The following is a 21848-nucleotide window of genomic DNA, read 5'->3' as shown; positions in this document are numbered from 1 at the left end:
CCAGCTCTCTGCTATGGCCCGGGAAGGCAGTGGAGGATGGCCCAAGTCCTTGGGCCCTGCACCCGCATGGGAGACCAGGAGAAGCACCTGGCTCCTGGCTTCGGATCAGCACGATGTGCCGGCTGCAGCGGCCATTGGAGGGTGAACCAATGGCAAAAAGGAAGACCCTTCTCTCTGTCTCTCTCTCACTACCCACTCTGCCTGTAAAAAAAAAAAAAAAAAAAAAAAAAAGTGTGATCTGTTGGGATGGGTGCTGTCGCTCAGCAGGTTAACACCCTGGCCTGAAGTGCTGGCATCCCGTATGGGAGCAGGTTCAAGACCTGGCTGCTCCACTTCCCATCCAGCTCTCTGCTATGGCCTGGGAAAACAGTAGAAGATGGCCCAAGTCCTTGGGCCCCTGCACCCATGTGGGAGACCTGGAAGAAGCTCCTGGCTTTGGATCGGCACAGTTCCAGCCGTTGGGGCCCATTTGGGGAGTGAACCATCGGAGGGAAGACCTCTCTCTCTCTGCCTCTCTTCTGTGTAACTGACTTTCGAATAAATAAATAAATCTTTAAAAAAAAAAGTGTGATGTTTGTTTTTAATTTGCCATCTTTGGTGTGTTGAGTTGCCTTCCTAAAAGCATGCTGGAGTTTTGAGAACTTAGGCCCTGATTTTGACAGTTGTTTCCTGACTTTCTGACTTGGACTGCGTGTTCAATGATGGGACAGTTTATCACGGAATGGGATATAATAGGGAGGGGTAATAGTCTGGGGAAGGAAAGTAGGACCTAAGAGGCTTGGGAATAGGTAGAGTTTTGTGTTTTTTTTCCCTTAACAATGAAATAATACTAAATTACAGCTATCTGGGGTGGGCATTGCGGCACTGCAGCTCAGGAAACCCACATCCCATAGCCAAGTGCCGGTTTGAGTCCCAGCTACCCTGCTTCAGATCCAGCTTCCTTTTAACCTTCCTGGGAAGGCTGCCGACAATGGTCCAAGTACTTCTGGACCCTGTCATCATCATGGCAGCCTGATGGAGTTCCAGGAACCAGTAGATGGAAACTCTCTCCTCTGTCCCTCTGCTTTTCAAATAAATAAGTAAAAATAAATAAAGTGCAGCTGTGCACAGTTGGTAGTCTTCCAGGATTTAATGCATTTTTAAAGATTTATTTGTTTATTTGAAAGAAGGATGGGAGAAGGAGATCTTCCATCTGTTGATTCATCTCCCAAATGGGCACAACGGCCAAGGCTGGTCCAAACTGAAGGGCTCACAGCTCAGTCCGGTTCTCTTAGGCGGGTGGCAGGGACCCAAATACTTGAGTCATCGGTCACCTGCTGCCTCATAGTGCACATTAGAAAGATGCTGGAATTGGAAGCAGAGCCAGGACTTGTACCCAGGTACTACTATTTGGAATGCGTGCATCCTGAGTGGCATCTTAACCACTATGTTAAATGCCTACCCCATCTGCATTTTTGAAAAGATGTATTTTTTTTTTGAAAAACAGCGATGGCACTGGGGCCTAGGAGGAAGAGATCTTCTGTCTGCTGGTTCACTCCCCAAATGGCCACAACAGCCGGCCTAGGCCAGGCTAATCCATCCTGGTCTCCCACGTGGGTGGCAGGGGCCCAGATACTTGCGCCATCTTCTGCTGCCTTCCCAGCAGGCAGCTGGAGAGGAAACAGAACCGCAGGGACGCGAACATGCTCCCTGATATGGGTCGCTGGCGTCATAAGTGGCGGCAGGGAAAAGACAATCAGGTTTTCACTTGACATTATCAATAGAAGCAAACACCAGTTTCTGGTCCATTTAATATCCCAAACAGCTCAAGCCAGACACTGTTTCCCGCCTTTCGTAGAGACTCAAGAAGTGAAGCAATCTGCATAAAATACTACAGTAACGGGCTGAGTGGCACACTTGTAGCCACTGCGCAGCGTCACGCACCTAAGGTCGCAAGCACCAACTGTATACCCTACTCACGCCAAACACCGGCAACTTCCGGGAGAGCGCGCGAAAGCCTCCGTGCGCTTGCGCTGCCCCGCCCCGTGACGTCAGCCACTTCGTCCCGCCCCCTTCTGGAACGCGGAGTCGCTGAGCAGGCTGGCGGCCATTTTGTGAAGCGGCGAAGGAGGTGGTGGCTTCGGTGGGCTCCGGGAAGCCATCCGGGCTGGGGCTGTCGGCCGCGGGGCGGAGGCACTCGCGCGGGGGGTAACTCGGGTCTGGGTTCTGGTGCCGAGCAGCTCTCCCCGGTAAGACTCCCGCAGCCCCGGAGCGGGCGGGGCTGTGCGGGGCTCGAGCCGCCCCTAGGTGGCCCGGGGCGGGGCCTTCGGAGGCCTCCCGAGCCCGCCGCAGCGAGCGCCCCACACAAAGGGACGGGGCCAGGCTGCGGTGGGTCGGGGTCGCTGCTGACCCTGTGCGGTCTGAGGGAAGGCAAAGAGGACGCCAGAGGATGAGCCTGTGTACCGACGTGGGGACGAGGCCATAGCGTGGACGCCCCCGTGGTCTGAGGGAGGAGGCCAGAGCTGGGGTGGCCCGGCGGCTTGCGAACTAACGGGGACTGCAGTGAAAACACAGCTGTATCCCGCCTGGGGAAGACGCCCTGTGGCCGCACAGTGGGGTAGAAGTCACTGCTACACATCTGTCCCCCGACGTGGGGGAGATAATCGTTGTGAGGACCCTGCCTCCACCCAGAGGGGGGAAGGGGGGTCTGCAGTGTGGACACACCTGTGCGGAGGAGGCTCAGTCGGACCCTCCTGGAAGTTCGGGAGAGGAAGTCTCGGAAGAGGCTCCCTCAGGGGAGTTGCAGAGGAACGCATCCAAGGCCCAGCCCTGCGGAGGGGACTCCAGGGTGTGGGCGACACGAGGAGCCCTTCCCGGCCTCAGGGATGTAGGGGGCGGCTCCGAATTGGAGCGAGACCCTTGGCTCTTGGGCCCCACGAAGGGAAGGCTGTGAGCCGCGCCTCCCGGGCGCCTTGGGCGAGGAGGACACCCTCCCCGAGGCAGGAAGGGGTTCCGTGGGCTGTGGAGGGTGCGTGCTTTTCGTGGAGAGTGGAGTTTCCCTGAAGGTTGGTGGCGCTAGTTTGCAGCCACGTGAGGCAGGTGGGTGGGCGGGCCTTTGAGGATCTACTGGCTAGTGGGGTTGGGGGGCGCTGGCGCAGCGCGCTTAGCTGCTGGGTAGTAAGTGCGTGGACTTCTGTGTGCCTCAAATGTATACTTAATAGAAAGCTGAGGGGCTCCAGTGAGCCTTACTCGGGCTTGTTGAGCACGAAACATTCATTGAGCTGGTGATGAATTTTGAGATCTGCAACCTGTTACGCGTTCTGGGCCGTCCTCCTTGGCTCCTGGGTCTCCAGAGCTGACCCAGTGTAGGTTGGGGGAGGTTGGCAGGAATCATCTTGCGTTATCAGAGTCAGGCTGGTGTCAGTCAACGTAACCTGCTAATCCGATGGCCACGGAAGGTTTGTTGAAGGAAGTGGCTTGGGACTGGAGTGTTTCTTTTTAATCTTGCTTGGATGGTTTGAAATGGTGGAATTTTTGTGAAATGCAGCCTTGGATCTTGTTAACTAGTGTATGTTAATACATTTCAGAGCAGTTGTAGTTAAAAACCTGCACGTTTGGACATGTAGTGGAAAATCTTGTTTTTTTAAGTGATGGAAATACAAGACTGGTTCTGTTTGTTTTTGAAATCTGATGGTTTTGATAGAATGGAAGATTTTGTTTTTAGTGTAAAGTAATTGTGTTCAGGCGTTTTCCAGGAATATTCAAAGAGTTGGAAAGAACTTTTGCGGGCTTTATAAATGAATTTATGGCAATTTAATTTTTGGAGAAAATGAAATGTTTGGTGTGTTTCTATGAAAGAGTTAATGAGGATGTGCTAAGTATGTCTTATTGGACAGTTTTTTCTAATGAAGTAGGAAATGCATCTTTATTATATCACTTTGTATGCTCTGTTAAATGTTGATTACTTTGTTTATGGGTTGTAATGCATAATTTCAGTTTTTCTTATACTCATTTCTGCTAGGTGAAACATGTAAAACTTAAGAAACCATTTTGGTAGTTACTTGCAACATATTGTTATGTGCTAATACAAGTACACTTTAGGTTTCTTTCCCTTTCTTTGACATGTTAAATGTCTTGGTTGCATATTGAGAGCTTGGGTTTTTTGGTTGAATTTTAGATACAAAACTTGATTTTTTGATTTTGTGGGCCAGTGTGTCCAGGGTGCTGGAATCCAGTGATGATGTTGCAGAGAGCCATTCTGTCATTCAGTTTGGATGAATGTTTTCTTCTGTAAACATTGTAGGGAGAACTAAGTATCAAAATTGTTTGCACAAAAGATACCCTAAAATATAGAGACTGTTGTCCAGTTGTTGTTTTTTTTTTTTTTTTTTTTTTTATCTTCTACTTGGCACTTATGGAGTAAATGAGTATTGTTAACTGTTAGATCAGCTAAGCAAGAATAATTTCACCTAAGGTACTATCGCCACTTTTATACCTTTCAGTTTGCACAGAATTTAGTTCATTGAGTTTAAAGCTGGCTTTTAAGTCTTAAAACTGTAGTGAGGATGAGTGTAGTTGGTTAATTTAGAATAATTTTGTTTTGAAGTTTAGATGAATAATGAACATTTTTGTTGGCATCTGGAAGTATCGAAAGATAATATGTCTTTTTGGCAGAAGGACTATCTTACCTAGAAATCTTTTTATTTGCTGCCTTTGAGGACTGAAAGTAGGTTAATGGGGAAAATTTAGTGATATGTTATAAAAAGGACATATCTCCATTACTGTCAGAAGAATTTTTTTATCAGGGGTGAGCCCAGAATCTGAAATGTGTTCATTTGGGGGTGGGGGACAAAGTAAAGTGGATAAGCTGTGGTAGTTTTGTGATACCTGCCATAATGTGAACATTCTGCTTACAGCATTGTGCCCATTGGGATTGATTCTCAATCTCTGTTATTCATCTCTGAGGTGAACATTTGAAGGGTTGCTGGTTTTTTTTTTTTCTCTTGGATCTGAAAAACCTAGCTCTGTAGCACCCTGTCATGTAAAAAATGATGACTAAACAAAATTGAATTTCACTTTTGGGTGTTTAATACCAGTTGAAGAGTGCAAATGATCAAATTCTAGTTTGTGCCATAACATATTGATAAAGAGGTTTGTTGTCAGACATTTTATTCTGAAATTCAAGTGATTGGCATAGCTAGTACATAGGAAACTCTTGATAATATGCTCAATTTTTGTAGCATATATTTATTAATTCTTTTTAAAGATTTATTTATTATTTGAAAGAGTTAAAAAAAGTAAAGAGTTACACAGAGAGAAGAGAAGCAGAGAGAGAGAGGTCTTCCATCTGATGGTTCACTCCCCAGTTGGCCACAACAGCCGCAGCTGTGCCAATCTGATGCCAGGAGCCAGGAGCCTCTTCCGGGTCTCCCACATGGGCACAGGGGCCCAAGGACTTGGGCCATCTTCTGCTTTCCCAGGCCATAGCAGAGAGCTGGATTGGAAGTGGAGCAGCCGGGTCTCGAACCGGTGCCCATATGGGATGCTGGCCAGGGCATTAACCCACTGTGCCACAGCACTGGCCCCTGTAGCATATATTTATAATTTGTGCATCAGTCTGGTATTTTTCAGGCTGAAGCAAAACCTGTATGTTAGGACTAATTTCTAAAATGAAGTAAATAGTATAGTAAAACAAACTTCTTGTCCTAGATCTTCTGAAGTATTCTAGTATATTCAGTGGCAGATCAGGCCCATTTTCTCCTGCCCTACTGTTAAACTCTGTTTAGAGATGAAATATTTTTAGATAATTTATTCTTTAGGATTATTTTCTTTCAAAGGTTAAGATGAGTGGGGTGGACTTTGATTTATTGATTCTCTGTTCATTTGCTAGCTGACATTTATTACACAGAAATAAATAGGACCCTGGAAAAAAGTGATGGCTCTGTTAAATTATTGTGGTCTTTACAAAGTGGGGTGTTGCAAACAAAAGAGTGCTTAAGTTCTCAGTTTCCATTTACCTTTCCATTTTGAAGAAAGACATCTGACATCAAGGATGGTGAAGTTAGTTTTTGACTTGTAATCTTGACTTTCTGCATACATTTCCCTGGTGTGCCTGGGGATAGGGATTCCTCGTGGTTGAACTAGAAAAGAAACACAAGGTTTATCTGGATTGATTTGTACTTTAAGTTAAACACATAAAACTGGAACTCAACATTTCCTTGTAATTTCTGGCAACCTAGTAAATATTTTTGAGAAGATAGCTAGTAAGTTTTCTTTGGGCTTAAGTGGCTAGCCTTGAATTTGTCCTTTTCCAGATAGATGTATAGTGCCTTTTTGGGTCTGGGAGGGAAGAGGCTGAGGAACCTGTTTCTCTCATGTTTGGGGAACATGCCTGACTCCATACCAGACTTTTTGAATTGATACCTTCAGTAGAGGTCGAATGCTTACCACAAGTGCTTAACTAGAAAATTAACAAGGTTCTGTGGTTCTGAGTCAAACTTACACTTTTTTTTTTTTTTTTTTTGGTGACAGAGTTAGTGAGAGACAGAGAGAGAGAAAGGTCTTCCTTTTCCCGTTGGGTCACCCCCCCCCCCCAGATGGCCACTACGGCGGTGCGCTGCACCAGATCCAAAGCCAGGGGCCAGGTGCCTCCTCCTGGTCTCCCATGCCGGTGCAGGGCCCAAGGACCTGGGCCATCCTCCACCGCACTCCTGGGCCACAGCAGAGAGCTGGACTGCAAGAGGAGCGACTGGGACTAGCACCCGGTGTGCTGGCGCTGCAGGTGGAGGATTAGCCTATTGAGCCGTGGCGCCCAAACCTATACATTTTAAAACAAATATTGAAATTCATAGTATCCCCTTCATTGCTTTACTAGAAGCAAATATTTTTTTATTTTTGTTTTTGTTTTACATTTCAGTTTGTGACCAGTTAAAACACCAAATATGATGGCTTTTTTGAAAGACAACTTAAAAAAAATTTTTTTTAAATTATTTGAAAGGCACAGAGACAGAGAGATATCTTCCAATCATTGATTTACACCCCAAATGGCCGCAGTAATTGGAGTTGAGCCAGGCTGTAGCCAGGAGGAGCCAGGAGCTTCATCTGGGTCTCCTATGTGGGTGGCAGGCACCCAGACACTTGGGCCATCTTCCGCTGCTTTCCCAGGTGCATTATCAGGGGAGCTGGATCAGAAGTGGAGCAGCTTGGACTGGAAACTTTGCCCACAGTGCTAGCCCCTAACGACATTGTTTTGAGAGGCAGAGTGAGAGAGGGAGAGTATCTTCGATTTGCTGATTCTCTTCTGAAGTGCCCACAACAACCAGGCTTTGTCTTCCTCTGTTTTCCAAGGCGAGTTAGCAGGGAAATGGGTGTGAAGTACAGCAGCAGCCAGGACTCTGTGGAATGCAGATGCTGGCCTAACCCGCTGAACCACAGTGCTGGCCCCTAAATGAAGAGTTTTAAATTTTTTAGACTTATGTTTGTATAACATATACGAGATTAATATGAGCTTTGTGTACTTTGCAAGTGTGTTTATAACATTTGCATAGCTTTTGTGTTAGACGGTTTCATAGTTCTTAAGTAGTTTGAGTGATTGGAAGATGTTTATTTGATCCTTTAGAAAATTTTGGAGTAATACTTAGCGTTTTTAAAAGACGTTTTACTTTTTGATGGTGAATATTAACGTCGCTAGTGGTATTTTGACCTTGAAAGATTGACTTGAGCATCATTTGGATAAATTGTCTTCTGTTGGTAACCTCAGTGCCCTACAGTGGCAGTTTTCTTCTCTCTCTGAATAAAGAATGACCTTTTGAATAGTTGTTTAATCAGTTGGTAATATATATTGCTTATGAGTTCATAATTTCACCAGTGTGGAAGAAATTTTTCTTTGGTAAATACTTTTAATATACCAGTGTTTAGGAGGGGATTTTTTGCCCTTGTGAGTTTTTTAGAACTGTTGTGGTGTTATTCCTTCCTTAATAACGCCAGTGGAATTAGTTCTTGTAGCCAAAACTTCACTTACACTTTGTGGTTGATACTATTTTGTTGCAAAGGAAAATAAGTTGAAAGAATAATGACAATCACTTCCACAAGTACCTTTGAATTGATGACTTAATTTGTCTAGGAATTACTATTGTTGAACTTGTACTTTTTCATAAAAAGTTTGGTGGGAACCTGGGGAAATGACCATTGAATTTTGTGCCACAAAGTTCTCTGTACTGATTTAATCTTCAAATGATAAAAAGCAATTAGAAACTGAAACTGAGCTTTTTTGACTGTTCTGGTTTTCACTTGATTCATTCTTGGGCTAATTTATAACATTTTCTTAATGTACATAAATATAGGTATTTTGAGAGATACTCAAATTTGCAAATAGTACCAAGTGAAAGCATGTGTGGCATTTTGGTACATGTCTTGTCTTTTCTTTTTTTTTTTTAAACTGCTCTGGTGGTTTCAGACTCGCCTTCGTAATGTACAGTTCAGTGTGGCCTGTGCGTGTTGTTTTGTGTTTCCTGAATTGATTTTTGCCTCCGTTTATTCTCTATTGCAGTCTAAAAGTTGGTTTTAATTGGTTGCCCACAGGATTGACTTGGCCTCTACTTCTTGTTAAGAAAATACATCTCTTGTTTTATCAGGTAAGAGATTTTGCATAGAGGGTTTGTTTTTAAACAAAGTAAAATTAGATAGCTTATTAAGAAACAAGAAAATGTGGGTAGTAATTAAATTTTGTGTGTGTGTGTGTGAACAGCTTATTTGAGGTATGGGGGTGGGGTGGATGGGGTGCCTTGAAGAGTTGTTGCTTTCTTTAGGGGTTTTATATACATTTTTACTGCTGCATTCTTGATCGTTAGGCAGTAATAGCTGCGTGGTTTTTCTTATATAGCATCTGAGACTAATTACAAATACAGGTGCTTGTTATTGATATGGTTATTCAAATTCCCTAGAGGTATAGTTATAGGTATTAAGTCATATCCTTTTCAGTACAAATTTTAGATTTTAGGTGGAACCTTAGCAGCTGAACCTGACGCTTTTGTTTAGTATCAAAGCTACGCTCAAAATAGTTTGGAATCACTTTGCTGACAAACAGATACTTAGTAAGCAGAATCTAAGATGTTACTTCCTACTCTTTAGAACCTAAAAACTATTTCCTTCTTCTGATGGCTTTATGAATAAATCTTGTGCTCTACTTTGGTATAATCCTCGCCTCTTTTTAGGTGGTAATCTGAGGCAGATTTTCAGTTGCATGTTTTCATGTATATCTTGTACAGACTCAGTAAATCCCTCTCTTAAGAGAAAATGGTAGAAGACTTACTGTGTATGTAATTTTAGCCATGTGTTTAATTTTTGTGTTTCTGTTTCATTATCCCAATGCAAACTAATATCTTTCTCAAAAGTTGTTTTGGGTACCTGGATGACCCCTACAATGCTTTCCCCAAATAAAGTGGTTAAAATTTTTGAAGTTGAAGCCGGCGCCGCGGCTCACTAGGCTAATCCTCCGCCTTGCGGCGCCGGCACACCGGGTTCTAGTCCCGGTCGGGGCACCGGATTCTGTCCCGGTTGCCCCTCTTCCAGGCCAGCTCTCTGCTGTGGCCAGGGAGTGCAGTGGAGGATGGCCCAAGTGCTTGGGCCCTGCACCCCATGGGAGACCAGGAGAAGCACCTGGGTCCTGCCATCGGACCAGCGCGGTGCGCCGGTCGCAGTGCGCCAAACGCGGCGGCCATTGGAGGGTGAACCAACGGCAAAGGAAGACCTTTCTCTCTGTCTCTCTCTCACTGTCCACTCTGCCTGTCAAAAATAAAAAAAAAATTAAAAAAAAATTTTTTTTGAAGTTGAATTGGAATGCTATCTCAATTTTGCATATACCCACATATTCTAGATTTAGTAAGGAATGTGAATTTGATTTAATGACTTTGAAACTACTTGAGAAATTTCTTTATAGGCTGCTAAATAGTAAATGAAAAGAATGTGTTGGTGTGTGATTTTTTTTTTTTAGTGCTCATTTTTCTTGTTGACTGGAAGTTTCTAAATAAAAAGCTTCCCTTAGTCTCCCCTAAGTTACTAGTGTTTTATGGTGGTCTCACAAAGAGCGTTTTGTTTGCCAGTCCATCTTTTCTGGATTAAATTTGAAAGCTGGCTTGAAAACCGTGAAAACCAAGCTATATTTCTCTTGTATAGCACAATCATACTGAAATATAATTACACATTTTTAAGAAGATTTATGTATTTATTTATTTGAAAGACATATATAGCAACAGAGAGAGTGAGTAAGAGAAAACTCAAACTTCCATCCTGTGGTCATTCCCTAAATGGCCAGAAAAGCCAGGTCTATCCAGGCTGAAGCCAGGAGACAGAAACTCCATCCTGGTCTCCCACATCTTGGCAGGGGCCCAAGCACTTTGGCCATCTTCCATTGCCTTCCCAGTCACATTAGCAGGAAGCTGAATCTGAAGCAAGGCAACAAATTGGCACTGTAATGTAGGATGCCAGTATTGTAGGTGGCAGCTTAACCCACTGTACCACCATACCAGCCCCAGCTACAGATTTTGTTGCATTGATTCAGTATTCATAAAATACTTGACATTGCAGAACTTCTGTCACAGGGTTACAGTATTTTTAGAGCTTACATACATCAGGAAACCAAGCCTCAAATTACTTAAAACTTCTGTGAGGTTACAGGGTTGGTTTATTTATTTATTAAGATTTATTTAGTTGAAAGGCAAAATGATAGAAAAAGAGATGGATTTGTCTGTCTCTCTCTTTTTTTTTTTTTTTAAAGATTTATTTATTTGAAAACTAGAGTTACACAGAGAAGAGAGGCAGAGAGAGAGAGGTCTTCCATCTGCTGGTTCACTCCCCAGTTGGCTGCAACGGTTAGAGCTGCGCTGATCCAGAGGCAGGAGCCAGGAGCTTCTTCTTGGTTTCCCACAAGGATGCAAGGGCCCAAGGACTTGGGCCATCTTCTACTGCTTTCCCAGGCCATAGGAGAGAGCCGGAAATTCAGTAGCCGGTACTTTAACCAGTGCCCATATGTGATGCTGGCACTGCAGGTGGCGGCTTTAACCGCTATGCCACGGCACCGGCCCTAGATTGATCTTCCGTGTGTTGATTTACTCCTTAAAAGGCAGTGATAGCTGGTGTTGGGCAAGCTTGAAGCTAGGAGCCAGGAACTCTTTCTGAATCTCCCATGTGAGTGACGGGGATCCAACCACCTGGGCCATCTTGTACTGCTTTTCCAGGTGAATTAGAAGATGCATTGCAAGCAGTAAGACTTAACCTGCTGTGCTGCAACACCAACTCAAAGAGCCAGTTTCATAGGCTTTATATATATATATATATATATATATATATATATATATATATATATTTTTTTTTTGACAGGCAGAGTGGATAGTGAGAGAGAGAGAGAGACAGAGAGGAAGGTCTTCCTTTGCCGTTGGTTCACCCTCCAGGGGCCGCTGCGGCCGGCGCATCATGCTGATCCGAAGCCAGGAGCCAGGTGTTTCTCCTGGTCTCCCATGCGGGTGCAGGGCCCAAGCACTTGGGCCATCCTCCACTGCCTTCCCGGGCCATAGTAGAGAGCTGGAAGAGGGGCAACCGGGATAGAGTCCGGCGCCCAGACTGGGACTAGAACCCAGTGTGCCGGTGCCGCAAGGCGGAGGATTAGCCTATTGAGCCATGGTGCCGGCCAATAGGCTTATATTTTAAAAAAATTTTTTTAAAAAGAGATTTATTTGAGAGAGAGACTTAAAGACAGAGAGGGGGAGAGACAGAGAAAAAGGTCTTTGATTTGCTGGTTCAATCCCCAAATTGCCATAACGGCTGGTGCTGAGCTAGTCTAAAGCCAGGAGCCAGGAGCATCTTTGGGTCCACCACATGTGTGCAGGGGCCCAAGCGCTTGGGCCATCTTCCACTGCTTTCCCAGTCCATTAGCAGAGAGCTGGATTGGAAGAGGAGCACCCAGGACACCAATTGGCACCCATATGGGATGCCAGCCTCGCAGGCAGAAGCCTAGCCTACTATGCCACAGTGCAGTCCCTAAAGTTGGTTTCAAAGATGGCTTGGTTTTCCAGTCTAAAAACTTAGTGTTACTTTGCAAGGTGCTGCACTTGCATTTGCTCTTAGAAGTTTTTAGAACTGAAATACTGAAATTTGACTTAAATATAGAAGAAACATTTCTTTATGAGGGGGTCAGTAAGCAACCGGAGATCCCACAGGAATCACATTGTATCCTAGATATAGCATTTACCAAGTAAAGTTCATGCTCTAGTTCTTGTGAAACAGAAACCTCCCTTTTATCATCAGTCCTATACTAAATGACAATTTTTTTTAGGGGGGGGGGATGAATCATTGGCTCTGTTTTAATTCAGACAGCCTAAATATAAGTAATTCAGATTTTGGCTATCCTGGTTAGTATTTCTTTCGGTTTCTTGGTTTATAATAATTCCTGTGTAGCTTAAACTATGAGGAGTGAAAAGTCTTAGAATGAAATATGGAATCGATTTTGAGAATTGGAAGTTACTTGAATGTAAATCATTGTTTGTAATCTATTCATATTCTAGTTTTCTGTTTCTGTTGGATTTTGAGACTGAGCCCTGTAAATCAACACTTACAATTCTGTGAGGTTATCAAGTTTATAGATAATATTCTAAACTTTGATGCATCCTTGCATGTTTTCCTACTATAAATCCATTAAACTTTGTTTCCTGATTTGACATGCGTATTTCTTTTACTCTTAGTGAGTGATCAGTGGTCTGAATGATGCATTTGGTGGTTTCACTGTCCTATGGTAATTTTTTTCCTGAAACTGTTGAGTGTTGGAACTGAATTTCTAATTGTTTCCTGAATTAATGCCTTTTGGAAGTTGAAATTGTCTTAGTGTTACATTGTAAAACACATAATGTTCAGTTTTTAGAGTATCTAACTTTAAAAAGAAAGCCTGTGCTAGCTTGAGGGAACATTTGAGAGCTTACTGTGGTAGCTGGTCATTCTTGTAGCTAAAAACCTGGTGTGATAAACAGGAGTCTGACCTGGCCGTTGCCTTTTCTCATCTGCAGGTGTGTGTGGTTTCAGCGCAGCATGGCTGTGGTCATCCGTTTGCAAGGTCTCCCAATTGTGGCGGGGACCATGGACATTCGCCACTTCTTCTCTGGATTGACCATCCCCGATGGGGGCGTGCATATTGTAGGGGGTGAACTGGGTGAGGCTTTCATCGTTTTTGCCACTGATGAAGATGCAAGGCTTGGTATGATGCGCACAGGTGGTACAATTAAAGGGTCAAAAGTAACACTATTGTTGAGTAGTAAAACGGAAATGCAGAATATGATTGAACTGAGTCGTAGGCGGTTTGAAACTGCCAACTTAGATATACCACCAGCAAATGCTAATAGATCAGGACCGCCACCTAGCTCAGGAATCAGTGGCAGGGTAAACTTGCCTACAACAGTACCCAGCTTTAATAATCCCTCACCCAGTGTAGTTACTGCCACCACTTCTGTTCATGAAAGCAACAAAAACATACAGACGTTTTCCACAGCCAGCGTAGGAACTGCTCCTCCAAATATGGGGACTTCCTTTGGGAGCCCAACATTTAGCTCAACTGTTCCCAGCACAGCCTCTCCAATGAACACAGTCCCACCACCACCAATTCCTCCAATCCCAGCGATGCCATCTTTGCCACCGATGCCGTCCATTCCTCCAATACCAGTTCCTCCTCCAGTACCTACATTGCCTCCCGTGCCTCCTGTGCCCCCGATTCCCCCAGTCCCTTCCGTACCACCCATGACCCCGCTGCCACCCATGTCTGGCATGCCACCCTTGAACCCGCCACCAGTAGCACCTCTACCTGCTGGAATGAATGGCTCTGGAGCACCTATGAATCTGAACAATAACCTGAACCCTATGTTTCTGGGTCCATTGAATCCTGTTAATCCTATCCAGATGAACTCTCAAAGCAGTGTGAAGCCACTTCCCATCAACCCTGATGATCTGTATGTCAGTGTGCATGGAATGCCCTTTTCTGCGATGGAAAATGATGTTAGAGATTTTTTCCATGGGCTCCGTGTTGATGCAGTTCATTTGTTGAAAGATCACGTAGGTCGAAACAATGGGAATGGATTGGTTAAGTTTCTCTCCCCTCAAGATACATTCGAAGCTTTGAAACGAAACAGAATGCTGATGATTCAACGCTATGTGGAAGTTAGCCCTGCCACAGAGAGACAGTGGGTAGCTGCTGGAGGCCATATCACTTTTAAGCAAAGTATGGGACCTTCTGGACAAACTCATCCCCCTCCTCAGACACTTCCCAGGTCAAAATCGCCCAGTGGGCAGAAAAGGTCAAGGTCAAGATCACCGCACGAGGCTGGTTTTTGTGTTTATTTGAAAGGGCTGCCATTTGAAGCGGAGAACAAACATGTCATTGATTTTTTTAAAAAGTTGGATATAGTAGAAGATAGTATTTATATAGCTTACGGACCCAACGGGAAAGCAACTGGTGAAGGCTTTGTAGAGTTCAGAAATGAGGCTGACTATAAGGCTGCTTTGTGTCGTCATAAACAATACATGGGCAATCGCTTTATTCAAGTTCATCCAATTACTAAGAAAGGTATGCTAGAAAAGATAGATATGATTCGAAAAAGACTGCAGAACTTCAGCTATGACCAGAGGGAAATACTGTTAAATCCGGAGGGAGATGTCAACTCTGCCAAAGTTTGTGCTCACATAACAAATATTCCATTCAGCATTACCAAGATGGATGTTCTTCAGTTCCTAGAAGGAATTCCAGTGGATGAGAATGCTGTACATGTTCTTGTTGATAACAATGGGCAAGGTCTAGGACAGGCATTGGTTCAATTTAAAAATGAAGATGATGCACGTAAGTCTGAACACTTACACCGTAAAAAACTTAATGGGAGAGAAGCTTTTGTTCATGTAGTTTCCCTAGAAGATATGAGAGAAATTGAGAAAAATCCCCCAGCCCAAGGAAAAAAGGGGTTAAAGGTGCCTGTGCCAGGTAATCCTACAGTACCAGGATTGCCCAGTGCAGGAATACCCAGTACAGGAATGCCCAGTGCGGGAATGCCCAGTTCGGGAATACCTGGTGCGGGAATGCCTGGCGCGGGAATGCCCAGTACGGCACTACCCGGCGCAGGAATGCCTGGTGCGGTAATGCCTGGTTCAGGAGTGCCCAGTGGAGGATTGCCCAGTGCAGGAATGCCTAGTACAGGAGGTGAAGAGCATCCCTTCTTGACTGTAGGATCAAAGGAGGCCAACAATGGGCCTCCGTTTAACTTTCCTGGTAATTTTGGTGGGTCGAATACCTTTGGGCCACCACTCCCTCCTCCAGGATTAGGAGGGGCCTTTGGTGATGGTAGGCCTGGTATGCCTTCAGTTGGAAGCAGTGGTTTGCCTGGTCTAGGATTGGATGTTCCCGGTTTTGGAGGTGGACCAAATAATTTAAGTGGGCCTTCAGGATTTGGAGGGGGTCCTCAGAATTTTGGAAATGGCCCTGGTAGTTTAGGTGGCCCTCCTGGCTTTGGAAGTGGCCCTCCTGGTCTTGGAAGTGCCCCTGGGCATTTGAGTGGGCCACCAGCCTTTGGGCCCGGGCCCGGGCCTGGGCCTGGCCCAATCCATATTGGTGGTCCCCCTGGGTTTGGATCTAGTTCTGGAAAACCAGGACCTACAGTAATTAAAGTGCAGAACATGCCCTTCACTGTGTCTATTGATGAGATTTTAGATTTCTTTTACGGCTATCAGGTAATCCCAGGCTCAGTGTGTTTAAAATACAATGAAAAAGGTATGCCCACGGGTGAGGCCATGGTGGCTTTCGAATCTCGAGATGAAGCCACAGCTGCTGTCATTGACCTAAATGACAGACCTATAGGCTCAAGAAAAGTAAAACTTATATTAGGATAGCCATTCACATCAACTCTTTATAGGGTAGATCTTCATATTGCTGTGATTAATGCATCCAGATTGTTTTCCTAGCATTTCCAGGTTAGAACCTGTGGATTATTTCAATTGCATATAGATTGGTTTCTATAACATAGAGCATTGTTGACTGTTTACAGAAGACTCATGATCGGGATAAACATTGCTGTATGTTACTGTAAAGCTCTCTGGAGAGAACAAAAAATGATTCTGACATACCATTAGAGAAACCATTTGTAAAACTCAAGCCACCACATAAGCTTATCAAGGAGTCTAGATTGGCTTTGTGTTATACCATATGGGATGAAGAAAATAGAAATGTCAGTAGAGCTGTTTGAGGGTGCTCTTGCCAGCTGCGGAAAAATATTAAGTTGGCTACTCCTGGAATTTGGTTTAAAGCTGGACAGATTTGCCTTGTAGGGTCAAAGCTTTGTCTAAAGTCCTCATTTTCTTTTAAAACTGAATAAAATCTCTGTATACAGATTCATTGTATGTACTTTTATTGCTTCTTGAGGGTTCTTGCTGTATAGACAGTCCTGCTTTAGAAGTTGCTGCTTTGTTTGCCTATTTGACTAATTTGTAAATGAGCAGAACTGTTTTGTTGGGTCTTTTTTCCTAAATACAAAACTCCACACTTGGTTTGTGCTATAACCTTGAATTTTGATTTCTAATGTCACACTTAAAACTCTGTGGAATAAGACTTTTGCCATAAAAATAAACTATGAAGTCCTCTACCTACCAGAGCCTTTTTGGTTTGACCGCCGAGTTTTAGTATAGTCAGTTTAAAAATTGTTCATGTTGTTTGGATGGCATATAAAAAAAAGAAAAAACAGAAACCACTTGTAATGATCAGTGTTTAAGATGCTTAATCTGAAGTCCTGTCCATGATGAGCCTAATTATTCTAGCAGCTTCCTTCTGACACAATTTATGTAGCCTTTAACTAAACGAGGGGTTCACTCATGAGAGAATTTTGTATCTAGGTTTTCACAGAACTGAAGTTGAAATTGTTAGCTTTGTTAGCAATAGTAGTATAGAATAAAAGATCCATAAACTGGTCCATAGATTGATAGTGTGTATAGTCCTGTTACTTGGAGACGGTTTGGTGGTATATTTCAATGAGTAGTCTGTTAAAACATTCATGCAGATGCAGCTGCCAAAGGAGCGAGAACTGCGGCTCCTTGTCCTTGCAAATCCTTTTTTCTTTAGCATTCAGGACACTGAGGCAGGAGGACCACATGGGTTCTGGTTGGTAAATGTCCTTGTCATGAAAATATTTGCCTTACAAAGTCCTGTTCACTGCCTCAAAAAGGCTCTACTTAGGTTTACTTTTCTTAGTTAAAATGCTCTAAAGATGTGTCATGATACTATAAGCATACAGAATGGGAGATTGGTGAGATATGATGAAAAGCAAATTTTGTCTTCTACATGATCCTCTTGCCTTGGTTTGAAACATCCTCAACATTTCCTACAAATTAATGTATTTACAATGGTGTCAGCCTTTTAAAAGAAGTATTTGCTGTTACGTGTATATATATATTTATCTATATATAGTGCCTTTTTGGTTTTGCAAGTCAGTGGGCCACTGAAATATAGCGTTGTGTACTTCAGAGTTAAGAATGGCAATAATTTCATTTGTGTGATAAGATTTGGAAAGTTTTGTCATCATTACATTCTTAGAGGATTGGCAGTACAGGATTTTTGTTGAGGGAGAGGATTGTTTAGACAAAGAGGTGGCTGTGGTGTGGGTCTTTGGGTAATTCACAAATATAAATTTGCTTTGACAGCTCACTAGATAACTGCCTCCTCAACTTAAAAAGCAATATGTTTGTGTATGCTGTTCAATTTTACGTTTTCTGTTAAGTCATCACTTCTCATTCCAAAGAGAATGCAAAACACATCAGCACTGCTTGGGAGTCTTATTTCAACCACAGATTATATTTTCCCCGTTGAAAAGCTGACTTTTCATTTTAGAAAAATGAGTTGGATATGAAAGTCTTTTTATCTTTTTTTGCAGTTTATTTTGATTATATGTTTATACATTCTTATTAAATAATTCATATACTTTATTGCAACTACTTTGTTATTTCTACATTTTAGCTAAATGCTGAAAAGGAAAACTTAATTTCATTGTTCATCAAATTAAATAAATTAAGAAAATAGTGGTTTGTGTAGAAATTGGAGAGAACTGTTTCATTCGTTGAATCACAACAGCGCGTCTTGTTGTGAATGTAATTAAATACTTTGCATTCTGGAACTTAATTTTTGTGTATCTGAGACTTATTAACTTAGTACTAACTGCTAAGCATTCTGTTTATCTTGTTCTGGGCATTGGAGTTTTTTGAAAAAAATTCTTGAAAATGTATTGTGTGAAACTATTCATACCTCTTCTGAAATTTTTCTCTTAAGATCCTAGGTTTGGGTTGGAAATGAATTTACATTATTTCTCATTTGCTTTGTATGGTCTTAAGGATTTGTAAAGGTTTGCTCAAAGTTGTGTGCTTTTGTAAATGCTATCATGATACTTGCTTTCAATCCTATGTGTAAATTTTATTGCCTTGTTTCTGGCAACGCTAACATTTATGGAAGAGACTCTCTTAATTTTTTTCCTCTTCCTTCTACTGAGCTTTTGTTGGTGTTTGCTTTTCTTTTGGTTTAAAGGATTAGAGAAATCTACAAATGTATTTTATAAATAAGCAATTTGTAAACTTTTCTGAACGTCAGTGAAACGTTTGGTTTTTAAGCATAATTTGGAGGTGTGTGTTGTGTTTATATGTTAGTTTGGATGTGCAGTTACTAGTGGCTTTATTTTTAATGCAACACGGTGTTAAGTGAAATGTAGTTCCTAGCTTTGTACTCCAGGTTGTCAAAGCAACAACAAAAATTCTACTAGAAAACTTAATTCAAAATTTCAGGTAGTAATATTATTAAGTTAAGGTCAGTCTTAACTCACTAGAAGAAAATTTAGGGTACTGTGTATGGAAGTAAGCAAATAATACATTTTTAGATGGAAATAATCACCTTGCATAAAAATAAGAATGCATGAAAGCCTTAACCAAACTCAAAACTCCCTTTTTACTGGATTGTGATTTATGTACAGGTGTTGGTCAAGTGTGTAAAAATAAAATCTACTCATCAGTTTTAAGAACACTTGAAAAATGAGTAAAGAAAATGCAAAAGTGCTGCTAGTTGAATCTTTTGGAAAGAGTTTCTGGCAATAATCCCTCTAAAAATTCCAAAATTGCCACATGTAAATTGCTTTACTAGCAATTCCACAGTAACCAAACACAGTAAAATGGCTCACTGACAGTATGGCCACAACATTGCCAGCAAATACTGCCTTGGCATCATTCAGCAAAGGTTTTTGTTTATAAAGATGAAGTATTGAATACTACTGTTCAATAAAGTTGTCACAAAATAAAACAGGCTAATGCTTTTAATGCTTTAACTGCACAAAAGTACTGAGCAATAACATCAGATTTGGGTTTCTTTTTTAAACTGAAAATATTTTGTGCCTTTGGGAAGGTGGATTTGGTGATCTTGGAAGTAACGATTGTTGCTTATCCTTGTCTGCTTATGCTGAAATGTGGTAAGAAGAGGATACTTGAGTGGCAGGGAGAAAACTTGATTCTGGATCAAGTCCATGGTATTCACCTTCTCAGAATTTTATCCATTTCTTTTGCTAGCAAATTACTTCATAATGTGGACTCAAAAAGAACAAAGTGTTCATTTTCGCAGGAGTCTTAAAGGAGTTTGTGAACTACTGCTTTAAAAATTATGATTACAGTAGGAAAGGGAACAGAAATCTTTAGGATCTCAGTTGCACACACCTCTTAGGCTTTGTTTTTGTATTAGTATGTTAGATATCTGAGGTGGTAAACAAAGGAGAGAAATGGAAAATACTGCTTTCTTACATTGATGGCTCTGGCTTTTGTCCCTTCCACATTTGTTCAACTTCTGGAAAAGAAAGTGAAAAATCAGCTTAAGCTACAGAGCTCATTAAAAAAAAAAATCTGGATTGGGGTTGAGTGAAACCCATGGGTTGATTGTTCCTTATAACCAAGGTGATTGAAAAATGTTTAACTTTGTCATGAGTTTAGCCTGACTTTGAATTTGAAGGTCCAGCTTGTTCTAAAGTGGCGTAGAGTATACAGATAATTCTAGGTAGTTGCTGAGCCATTTAAAAATGACCAAGGTGTAACTAGGTGTTTGAAAAATCATTGAATAAAATCAGCTGCCCACAGATATCCAGAATGTCCTTTACCAACAGAAAAGGGGGTTTGTGATAATGTGTTTCTTGTTGAGAGATCACTTCTACAATTCCTTGTTGTTTGCTGTCCAGTGTTTTCAACAGAGAAATAGTTTATCCACATCATCACTGTTCTCCCTACTATTTTGGTAGGGCTTTTTTGAGATAGGATAGAACCTAAGCCTATGACTTTGATTTCTTTATTTAAAAATTGCTTGATTTGTTTTATCTGTATAGTAAAAATCTGATAGGTCACATTGACTTATGGTTAAATGTTCTGGAAAGTATTCTCTGATGGTAGCACAATTCTCTGATGCTGTAGTGACTTTTCGGGGAAAAACTTTGTTTCAACAACATAAGCAGATTCCTCTGTTGGTGCCTACTCAGGTAAAAGTTACTCTTCACTGTGGTGTGGTGAGTTTATTCTTGGTGCTTTGGGCTATTTTGTGTCAGTTTCTAAAGCATCCTTGAGTATAACTCCTTTTCTGTATCAACATAACGATAAATAGCAAGCAACCAAGGTGGTGTTTTCTACATACTGCTGTACTACTGAAAAGTCCAGAGGAATAAAAAGCTACCTGATGGGGACATTCCAGTTCCAGGTACAGGAGGACAGCCCCACTTGGGAGCAGGAAATCTTATTAATTATATCCCTTGAATTCTGACAGGAGACCCAGGGGCCCACATCTTACAAAAATGTTGAATGTTAGGGCATAGAGGCTCAGCAGAGCAGTGGATTTGCAAGCAGCCAATGTCACAGACATTGACGCTAATAGTTTCAAGTCATCTTTCTTACATTGAGAGAAGGAGGTGACTATTTAAGGGAAAAAGAGTAATGGCCAGCAAGATAACACATGAGTAGTCAAGTGTTCACTCAGCTTTACTCATCCCAAGAGTGAGCTCTGCCATATACAACCACCCCTATGTGTTTCATTCCCTGTCCATCCTGCTTGCTTGTTGGTGACCAGGACTAAGAATTTGTCTCACACTGAAGCCTTCTTACTGCTGTCTATAGCTCTGTCCTAATGGGCAGTGGTAGTTCACACATGGCTCTTAACTGGTAAATAAGACCTGTCACCCATTTTTGCTTCATATCAAGTAGTGACCCCAAAAATGGTGACAGCCATGTTGTGCTACCACTGTTAAGCTAAGTGGGAAAGGTACAAGAAGGATAAAATAGCATCAATTTAATACTGGTTCTGATTTCCTCATTTTTCTTTTGTTCTGCTTTAAAGTGACTTAATGCCACCTTTCACCACATCCCTCCACACTTTGGGTTGCAGTGGAGTAGTAGGGTGACACAATCTTCATAGATAACTCTTCTGTGGTGTGGCCTGTGGGGCCAGGAGAGTCCCTCTCCTGCAACTGCTACTTAATAAAGTAGATACTGCTCTGCTTCAGTGACCTTGGGACTGGGGACATCTGTTACCTTCAAGCCTTTGTATGTGAAATGAATGTACAGCATAACTGTAGCTATATCCCATCCCTGACCACTTTTTGACTAATGTGCACTAGCACTTCACAGTGGTGGAAGGAAGCAAAATAAGATGTTGAGTTTTGGATTACACATTGCTCGATGGTACTAGGTACACTTGGGTACCACAAGAACCAGGTAAAGCTTTCCTGGCCAAGTGTTAAGTAATGGACTATGAGACAGGAACAAGTGTAAAGCAGTCTAACTAGTATAGATTCCCTGTT

At 42.4% G+C, this 21848-nt stretch overlaps 1 protein-coding gene across 9 annotated transcripts in view; it reads left to right on the top strand.

The window, feature by feature from the left end:
• The first annotated feature begins 2046 nt into the window (after positions 1 to 2046).
• RBM12 (RNA binding motif protein 12) overlaps positions 2047 to 21848 on the top strand; it is a 37971-nt gene continuing 18169 nt past the window's right edge. The window contains exons 1-3 of one of the 9 annotated variants that reach the window (XM_062204112.1): positions 2047 to 2122; positions 8528 to 8612; positions 13032 to 17357. In XM_062204112.1, the coding sequence (XP_062060096.1) occupies positions 13054 to 15888 (2835 nt within the window). In that variant the 5' untranslated portion in view covers positions 2047 to 2122; positions 8528 to 8612; positions 13032 to 13053 and the 3' untranslated portion in view covers positions 15889 to 17357. Of the gene's footprint in view, positions 2229 to 8527; positions 8613 to 13031; positions 17358 to 21848 lie in introns of those variants that run through there. The other 8 variants (XM_062204113.1, XM_062204111.1, XM_062204116.1 and 5 more) reach the window with 8 other exon arrangements.

The sequence above is a fragment of the Lepus europaeus genome, chromosome 10 (genome assembly GCF_033115175.1).
Source record: "Lepus europaeus isolate LE1 chromosome 10, mLepTim1.pri, whole genome shotgun sequence".
NCBI lineage: Eukaryota > Metazoa > Chordata > Mammalia > Lagomorpha > Leporidae > Lepus > Lepus europaeus.
Note: the sequence above shows the minus strand (reverse complement) of the source record. Positions and strands in the feature narration are given on the sequence as shown.